Consider the following 10,000-nt stretch of genomic DNA (forward strand, 5'->3'; position numbering starts at 1 on the left):
GCTGGGACAGGTGGTCAAAAGCCAAGCTAAGAAAGTTTTAATGAGTATGACTCAAGTGGCCAGGACCCAAACAGCTCACTAATGTGAGGGATACTGGAGAACATTTCATTACTCTCCTGCATTATGTGAATTGTAAGTTGCAAGTCACTTTGGGGAGTCAGGCAGCCAAATGTCTGCTGGATAATCAAGCCTCTCAACTGCTTAAAGCCACATTTATTTGCCTGGTTCAGCTACTCTCAAAATTTGAAAGCATACATATCCATACGTTTTTTGACAGAATTGAAGCAACACAATCGATTTTTCTGGCTGGGAATTACATTCACAAAAATAAGGAGTAATTTATTTAGGTATGAGTTGAAAACACATTTCTTCATCTGGGGAATACTGAATCTTTGGAATTCTCCACCCAAGAGATCTGTAGAGATTCATTTACTGGAGTAGAGAGATCCAATGTAGAGATTATGATACTTGGATGCCAATAGAATCAAGAAGGTGGTGCTGAGCTAAATCATCAGCTATGATCTTAGTGAATAGCAGAGCAGTGATGAATGACAAATGGCCGACTTGTCCCCTAACTTCTTATGCTCCTTGTCATTTGTGGTCCCAAGGATGCTGATGATAATGTCACTAAATGCTAAAGGTAAGTGGCAAGAATCTCTCGGAGGAAAGCCACCAGGTCTCTGGCACTGACTCTGGCTCTGTGGCTCAGAAGGGAAACGGAGGTGGGGAGAAGAAGAGAGCAGTGGTGACAGGTGATTCAATAGTTGAAACAGACAGGAGATTTTGTGGATGTGATAGAGACTCTTGGATGGCATGTTGCCTCCAAGTTGCCGGGGTCTGGGACATCTCAGATCAGGCCCACAGCGTATTTAAGAGGGAGGGTGAACAACCAGAAGGCCAACTACATACTATAGGTAGGAAGAGGGATGAGGTCCTGAAGAGAGAATATAAGGAGCTAGGAAGGAAATTGAAAAGCAGGACTTCAAAGATAGCAATTTCTGGATTGCTACTTGTGCTATGCATCAGTGAGGGCAAGAATAGGTTGATATAGCAGTTGAATGTGTGGCTGAAGAGTTTCAGACGTGGATCATTGGGATCTCTTCAGGGGAAGGTATGACCTGTAGAAATGGTTCAAGTTACACCTGGACATGAAGGAGCTGTTGGGGAGGGTTTAAACTAGATTGGCAGTGGGATGGGAACCAGTGACTGGACACAGGATAGAGCAATTGCTGTAAAGCTAGATAGCATTTAGAGTGTGAGGAAGCAGTGGATAGGGCAATACTGCAGTCAGTTGGATGGGTTGACATGTCAATTTTAATGCAAAATATATGAGGAACAAGAGTGATGGACTGAGAAAATGGAACTACAACATTGTGGCCACTACAGAGACTTGGCTGTCAAAGGCAGGAATGGCTGTTGGATGTTCAAGGGTTTAGCTGTTTCAAAGGGGACAGGGAAGGATGTAAAAGAGGTGGGGGAGTAGCATTGCTCGCCATGGATAGTATCATAGTTGCAGAAAGGAAGACTGTCATGGAGGGATTGTCTACTGAGTCAGTGATGGGGAAGTCAGAAACAGCAAGACAGCAATCACTGTATCAGGAGAATTCTATAGACCTTCTCCCCCCAATTCACCCCCATAACAGGGGCACCGAGGAACAGATCGGAAGGCTGATTTTGAAAAAGGTGCACAATAAACAGTGCTGGTGTCATGGATGACTTCAACTTCCCTAATATCGTTTGGCACCTCCTTAGTTGAAAAGGTTTAGATGGGGTGGAATTTGTTAGCTGTGTCCAGGAAGGATTCCTGGCCCAATATGTACAAAGGCTGACTAGAGCAGAGGTCATACTGGATTTGGTACTAGGCAACGAACCTGGTCGTGACAGAACTCGGAAACAGTGACCACAAATCTCTGACCTTTATCATAGTCTTGGGCAGAGATGTGAGCAAATACTATGCCAAAATATTTGTTGGGGGAGGGCTAATTATGATGTTATCAGGCAGGAACTTGAGTATGTAACTTGGGAATGGATGTACTCAGGGAAATGCACAATGGAAATATGGAGGTTGTTTAGGGAGCACTTCCATAGGGTTCTGTGTTTGTTCTATTGAGACAGGGAAAGGAATCATGGTTGACAAGAGAAGTGGAATATTTAGTCAGGAGGAAGAAGGAAGCAAAGATCAGACAGGGCTCTTGATAGATACAAGGTAGTCCAGAAAAAGTTGAAGAATGGATTTAGGAAGGGTAGAAGGACATGGTGAGTCAGATTAAGGAAAACCCCAAGGCATCCTACACATATGTGAAGAACAGGAGGACGACTAGAGTAGGACCAATCAGGGATAAAAGAGAAAAACTGCCTAGACTTGGAGGAGATATGCAAGGTCTTTAATGAATACTTTGCTTCAGTATTCACCAGTGAGAGGGATTTGATGAATGTGAGGACCGCTGATATGCTGGAACATGATATATTCCAGGTTACTACAAAAAAAATGAGGGAACAGACTACTGCGCCTTCGGCGATGATCTTTGTATCCTCACTGACCATAGTAGTACTAAAAAAAATTGGAGAGTGGTAAATGTTATTCCTTTGTTCAAGAAAGGTAATGGGGATAAATATCCTGGGAATTAAAGACCATTGAGTCATACACCAGTGGTGAGCAAACTATTGGAGAGAATTCTTAAGAGACAGAATTTATGAACATTGGGTGAAGCATGGTCTGATTAGAAATAGCCAACATGGCTTTGTAAGGGGTAAGCCATGCCTCACGAGTCTGATAAACTTCTTTGAAGTGACAAGACTAATTTATTAATGTAAAGCAGAGGATGTGATATATATTAATTTTAGCAAGGTGTTTTGACTAGGTTCCCCATGAGAGGCTCATTCATAATGTCAGAACACATGGGGGCTAAGAACTTGGCTGTGTGGATTCAGAAATGGCTGGCCCACAGAAGGCAGATGGTGGTAATAATTGGACCATTTTCTGCCCAAAGGTCAGTGACTAGTGCTGTTCTGTTGGATCTGTTCTGGGACCTGTTTTTTGTGAATTTTATAAATGTTGGATGAGCAAGTGGAAGGATGGGTTAGTAAGTTTGCATATGACACAAAGGTAGCTTATCATAGGTTACACCAGGGCATTGATAGGATGCAGAGCTGGTCCGAGAAGGCAGAAAACAGGGTGAATGGCAGGATTCTTAGCAGAATGGGGGAACAGAGGGACCTTGGGGTCCACATCCATTCATCCTTGAAACTTGTTGCTCAAGTTGATAGACTGGTTAAGGCAGCGGATGGTGTGCAGGCATTCAGTAGTTGGGGGATAGCGTTCAAGAGCTGTAAAGTAATGTTGCAACTCTATAAAACCCTGGCTACACCACATGTGGAGTATTATGTTCAGTTCTGGTTGCCTCATTATAGGAAGGACGTGGAAGCTTTAGAGAGAGCGCAAAGGAGATTTACCATGACGTTGCCTGGATTAGAGAACATGTCCTATGAAGATAGGTTAAGCAAGCTCAGACTTTCCTCTTTGGAGTAAAGGAGGATGAGAGGTGATTTAATAGCAGTGTATAAGAGGCATTGATAAAGTGAAGAGAGAGAGATGATTTCCAAGATGGAAACTGCTAATATCAGGGGGCATAACTTTAAGCTAATTGCAGGAAACTACAAGGGGGACATCAGAGGTAGGTTTTTTGTGTCTCCCCCCCCCCCCCACAGAGAGTGGTGGGTGTGTAGAACATACTACCAGGGATGGTGGAAGAGGCAGATACATTAGGGACAGCTAAGACACTCAGATAGGCACATGGTTGATAGAAAAATGGACTATGTGGGAGGGAAGAGTAAGATTGATCTTAAGAGTAGGAAAAAAGGTCAGCATATCATCATGGACCAAAGGGCCTGAACTGTGCTATACTATGTTCATAGACTGGGACTTGCGATGGTAATTGGTTTATTGTTGTCACATGTACTGAGATACAGTGAAAAGCTTCTTGTTTTCATACCACCCAAACAACACAATGCAGAATAGTTTACAGTTACAGAGAAAGTCCAGTGCAAGTAGACAAAGTGCAAGGGTTATGGCAATATAGACTGAGAGATCAAGAGTTCATCTTTATTATTTAAGAGGTCCATTCAAGAGTCTTATAACAGCAGGAAATAAGTTGTCCTTGAGCCTAGTGGTATGACTTCAAGCTTTTGTATTTTCTGCCCAACAGAAACGGGAGGAGAGAGAATGATCAAGGTGGGATGCATCCTTGATTATGTTGCTTACTTTCCTAAGCAGCAGGAAGTGTAGACAGTGTCAATGGAGGGGAGGTCGATTTTGGTGATTGACTTGTGAAAATTATTTGTGAATATCAGGTCAGCCTGTGTTTCAAAATCCTCTAGGTCTTGCTTCACTTGGGCGTGAATAATTCAGATTTTCTGCAATTCGAATTGAATATTGTGCAATCATAGGCAAACAAGTTGATGAAAAGTTCATCAAAGAGCTGTAAATAGTCTAGGACTCTATTCTGGGGAACTCCAGTGGTGGTGCTTTGGGGTGAGTCAACTAATCATCAATATGCACAACTATCCTCCTTTTTGAAAGGTATGAGTCATCTTAATTCACACCATTTTCACAATGGTACATTCAGTCAAACACTGACTTAGTGTCAAGGGCAGTTAACTCTCACTTTGCTTCCAATCTTCAGCTCATTTGTCCATGTTTAGAATAAGGCTGCAATGAGGTCACAAAAATATAAAATTGGAGTAGGCTATATGATTCTTCAAGCTTGCATCATCATTCAATACAATAATGCTTGTGCTCCATCTCTGTATCCCTTGATGTCTCGCTTCTAAAATTCTACCTACCTAGTCCTTAAATATATCGAATAACTGGGTTCCCACCTGCACCTGTGGTAGAGAACTTCACAGATACACAAGACTGAAGAAATTTTTCCTCATCATAGTCCTGAATGTCTTACCTCATATTCTGAGTTTATGACCTAAGACACCCCTTTCAGCTGGAGGAACGTGTCCTTTGCATCCAGTCTCTAGCCCTGTCAAAACTCTGTACATTTCTACAAAATCCTTCTTGTTCTTAATATAGGCCTGGTTGACCCAATCCATCATTGTCCTGCCATCCCAGGAATCAGATAGTGAAGTTTTGCTGCATTGCCCCTTTGGCAAAGAGACTAAAATTTACACTATATTGCAGGTGTAGTCTCAGCAGGACCCTGTATAATTGCAGCAAGGCATTTTTCCTCCAGTACTCAACATCTTGCAATGAAGGCCCAAGGACCATTTTGCTTCCCAACCACTTGATGCACCTGCATGTCTGCTTTCAGTGAATGATGTACAAGGACACCCAAGTTTCTTTGTATATAAACATTTCCCAATAAAATCAAAATGTAAATAATGTTTTGCCTTTCTGTTTACCATAACAAAGTAGATAAATTCACTTCTTTCCCTGTTATACTGCATCTGCCATGCACTTGCCTAGTCATCTGATCTAAATTGCTTTGAAGCTCCTTTGCAGCTTCCTCAATACTACCCTGTTCTGTGCCAGTAGTCAACAATTTAAAAAACACACATTTGGTTCCTTCAATCAAATCAGATGCTCCCTCCTACTGCACTAGTCACCTGTCACTCTTTAAAGCACCAATTTATTTATGCTGTTTCCACTTTTTAATGAATTTTCAATGCATACCTTTAATCCCCATGTAGGGCTTTACTAAATTCAAATCTACCTCTTCTCCCTTATAAATTCCACATTACACCCTCAAAGAGCGCCAGAAGTTTTTAAAAAAAAATTTGATTTCCATTTCCCTTTCATTAATCTATGTTGAATTTGTACAAGTGATCCTGGTGAAACCTAGCAAAGTATCAGTGAGCAAGTGCCATGTGGTGGCATTGGCAATGACATCATTTCCATGCCAAGGATGACTGAAATAAGGCATGAAAGAACTGGGTAAATTGGATGTGGCTTGTTTTTTGTCACCAGTAATTTTCCACACTGTCATATGGTTGCAGAAGCTGTTGCTTTACTGTATCAGTTTGTGAAGATTCATACCTTCAACACCGTAACTTTGAAGTATGATCCTTCAGTCTTTGTTATATGCAATGTTTGAGTGAATTGAATTGGCTGGTTTTAGTGACAATGGGGATTTCAGGATGCACCTTCACTCTGGATAAACATGGCTGAAAATGCTTCAGCATTGACACTGTTTTGGATGGAACATTCTCCAAGCTTTTTCCACCAGTTAACTATTTACTTCTCCTGCACCTTTAATGGCCTTTTGTTCTCTCCTCTTTCTTGGCTTTCAAAACTTGTTTTGTCTCTCATATTTCGCAGTTCTATTGAAAGATATTTGTCTAAAATTGTGCTCCCTCTCCAGACAACACCTGATCTGCTGAGCATGCCCAGCAACTTCTCAACTTCTCTTAATTTTGTTTTAGATTTCCATTATTTGCATATGGCTTGCAAAAATATGCTTGTCTACATAACAATCACTTAAGTGCAATTTAAGATTATTAAGTGCAACTTGATCTTCCTAAGTTAATTATATGCATGACAGTATATTACCACTGATTTTTACCATTAAGGTTTTAAACAAATACATTCCACACACCAGTATTCCAAAACTGCAAACCACCCTGTCCTCATGAGGAACTTCTGCCCTATATTAAGCAGATCACATGCTCTATTCCAAATTTGGGCTTTACATGGAACATGTTTAAATCGCACTGCTGGTTTATTCTGTTCAAATAGATGATAATTTTTTTTGTAGTGTATACAAATACACACACAGCTGCTCTCTACTGAAGTCTTGGGGCAAGCACTGGGCAAGTCTTTAAGGAAAAAATAACCAACACCTGTCACCCTCCATTACTTACCCACTTTCAGAATGTTGTTTGTTAAAAATTTCTTCGGTAGATTACACAGAAAACCCAACAACACCCAATATCAGCAGCTAATAGGGCAAGTTCAATAAAGAGGGCAGCACAATGATGCAACTAGCTAAGCTGCTGTTTCAGTACTCTCATAACCTGCATTCATTCCTCACTGCTGATGCTGTCTGTGAAATCTGCATGTTATCTATCACCATCTGGGTTTCCCCCAAGTGCTCACATTTTAGAAATTAGTCACATAGCTCTCCTTTCCTAGCCAAGTACCTGTCTAACTGCCATTTAAAGACTGTAATTATACCTACCTCAATACCTTTACTTCTGGATTCATTTCCATTCATTCCCTGGTATCTACCAATTTCCCAGACCCACCACTTCTTCCATCAAGAGTTCAGCACTACTACTACTACTACATGAAGGTGCACTTCCAGATCACATTCTATCAATCTTGGACTTGTATTTTCTGCATGGACAAAAAACTCCAAAGATTCACTACCTTTTGAGTGAAGTTTCTTCTCAGTCCTGAATGTCCAACTCTTTATCTTGATATGCGACTGATGGTTCTAGACACCTAGTAGGCAAAACCTCAGCTCCAAATCTATTATTTCAAGCTCCTTAAAGAATTTTGTACAAATTACTTACAACACTATTAACAGCTCAGCCTGCTTAATTTCCCTCATCCAACACTCTTACCATTACAGCAGCCAATCTGAAGAACTTTTTAAGTCACTCTCCCTTTTGCAAATATATCCTTCCTCAGGTAGGGGGACTAGTCCTGTGTGCTATATTCCAGATGCAGTCTACTAGGCCCCTTAGTAATTTCTGAAAGAGATCTTAACTTTTGTACTCAAGCCTTATTGCAATTAAGTTCAATTTCCTAACTTGCATGCTGTTCTTACAAGTTAATTTTCAACTACTGTCCAAAGATCCTGCAGACAACAACTTTCAATCGTACATCATTTAAAAAAAATAATCCACCTTTGTTTTTTTTTTGTCTCTATAAAGTTAATGACGTTGCATTTTTCTACATATATTCTATCTGCCATATCCTTGCTGATTCACTTCAGTTTCATCTCTCTATAAAGCCACTTTGCATCCTCCTCATAGGCCACATAGTGCTTTTTTAATAATCAGGATACAAGATCACCTTAACCAAATTATTGATATAGAATAGGAACAACTTGGATCTGAGCACCATCACTGTGTCACAACTCAAAACTTACCCTAATCTCACTTTTTTTTAAATTAGCCATTCCTCAATTACACCAATGCACAACCTCCATTCCCATGTTATTGTTTTTCCTTTGTACAACCTTGACACTGTATTACAGTACATCTGACAAAAATAAACATAATAGTATGTGGTTAAATTTAATGACTTAATAAAGGCCTTATGAAAATCCATATATACCACATTGCTAGTTCCAACAGACCAGTTCAACATTATCGTTCTTCAAAAATACACTAACTCTAACCAATCCTAATGTTACTACTTTTTTCCAACAATGGATTCTATAATTTCTCCTATTGATCTAGAATGCATTAATTTATCTTTTCTTAGATAGTGGGCTGCATGTAGCATTGACAACATTGACAAATCTATACAATGCATGGAAACTTGGGAGATTATAACCATCTCCCACTGCAACCTCTCTCTCTACCCCCCCCCCAAAAAAAAAGGTCTAGGATGCAGGTCATTTAGGCCTTGGGGATTTTCTTTTAAGTTTTCTGGTTCAATTTAATTTCTTCACTACTTTTTTGTTATTGTTAATTTCTCTGAGCTCCTTGTTCACTTCAGACTGTATTTCTTCACTATTTCATGCAACTCATTGAGCGAAGGCAGACAAAATAGTTGTACGCCACACCACCAGGTACAGGAAGTTATTACCCCTCAGCCATCAGGCTCCTTCACTCACTTCAACCTATGGACTCACTTTCAAGCACTTTATGTCTCATTTATTTATTATCATTGTTCTTTCTGTATTTGTACAATTCATTGTCTTGTGCAAATTGGCTGGCTGTCCATCTTTCGGTGTCTGCAGTCTTTCATTGATTCTATTGTTTCTTTGTATTTACAATGAATGCCCACAAGGTGACATAATATGTACTTTGACAATAAATTTACTTTGAACTTTTAACTTTCCTGCCAATTTCTCAATTTTCAATATTTTTTTCTTTCGTGTCAGTCTAAACTCTGAAGGAACCACATTAAGTTTTGTTAATCTTCGTCACATTGTTTTAGACGTTTTAATTTTTACATGCTTCTTGCTAAAATACTCCTTTGATTTTCCTTATCCATGCCTTGGTTCTCTTTTGCAATAAGCAGCCCTCTAACGATCTACATATAGAAAGACACCTCTACCTAAAAGACATGACAAATTTCCTCAGCATCTGAGTCACTTAATTTCTCAAACAAAATCATTAAAAGATATTAAAAGGATGACATCCGCAATTCAAAACTCGATAACCGTTACACTCAGGCCCACAGTTTGGAAGTACTTAATTAACTCTGAAGGACTTTGTGGTACATTCTGGGGCTGCGGAAAACGCACGTTTTTCTTCCCTTCTAAATGATTGATCAGAACACAAATATGTAATTTTACTTTTAAATGAAACTCTGTTGAAGTCAATTTCAATTAAAATGTCTAAATTAGTGAAACCCTACCACTGACTTATTCTCGTTAGGTTAGATATTAAAGAACTACACCCTAAAACCCACGCCTTTCCTTGGAACCCTCAATAGCGGAAGCTTAACGCCATGATAGACGTGACAACCAGCCAACAGGCACTGAACGTACTACGAGTTTCCGCCCACAAGAGGTGCCAATCGGACGAATTATCCAATTGCCGGTGTCCGGAGGTGGGACCCGCGCTGCCGTGTTAAAATGTGAGGCGTGCGAACGCCGTTTCGCCGGTTGCGATTAAACTGGCGTCTACCTCAGTTCCAAGCAGTTAGTGGGGATGTAACATACTCTTTGCTATGTGCATCGTCCTCTTCATTCTCACAATCGCTGCCGCATACATCGTGCTCTTCAGCTTCTTTTGTTGCTGTCTCATCATCGTCTGCCATGATTCAGGAGGAAAGCGAATCACGCAACAAAGTCGGTCTCTATTGGTTGAA

General features: G+C 40.3%; 1 protein-coding gene across 1 annotated transcript in view; it reads right to left on the reverse strand.

The window, feature by feature from the left end:
• LOC132384578 (glycylpeptide N-tetradecanoyltransferase 1-like) overlaps positions 1 to 9,996 on the reverse strand; it is a 90,941-nt gene extending 80,945 nt beyond the window's left edge. Inside the window, exon 1 of the mRNA XM_059955779.1 lies at positions 9,852 to 9,996. Coding sequence (XP_059811762.1) covers positions 9,852 to 9,949 — 98 coding nt within the window. The 5' untranslated portion in view covers positions 9,950 to 9,996. The remainder of the gene's footprint in view (positions 1 to 9,851) is intronic.
• Positions 9,997 to 10,000: the final 4 nt, after the last annotated feature.

The sequence above is a fragment of the Hypanus sabinus genome, chromosome X1 (genome assembly GCF_030144855.1).
Source record: "Hypanus sabinus isolate sHypSab1 chromosome X1, sHypSab1.hap1, whole genome shotgun sequence".
NCBI lineage: Eukaryota > Metazoa > Chordata > Chondrichthyes > Myliobatiformes > Dasyatidae > Hypanus > Hypanus sabinus.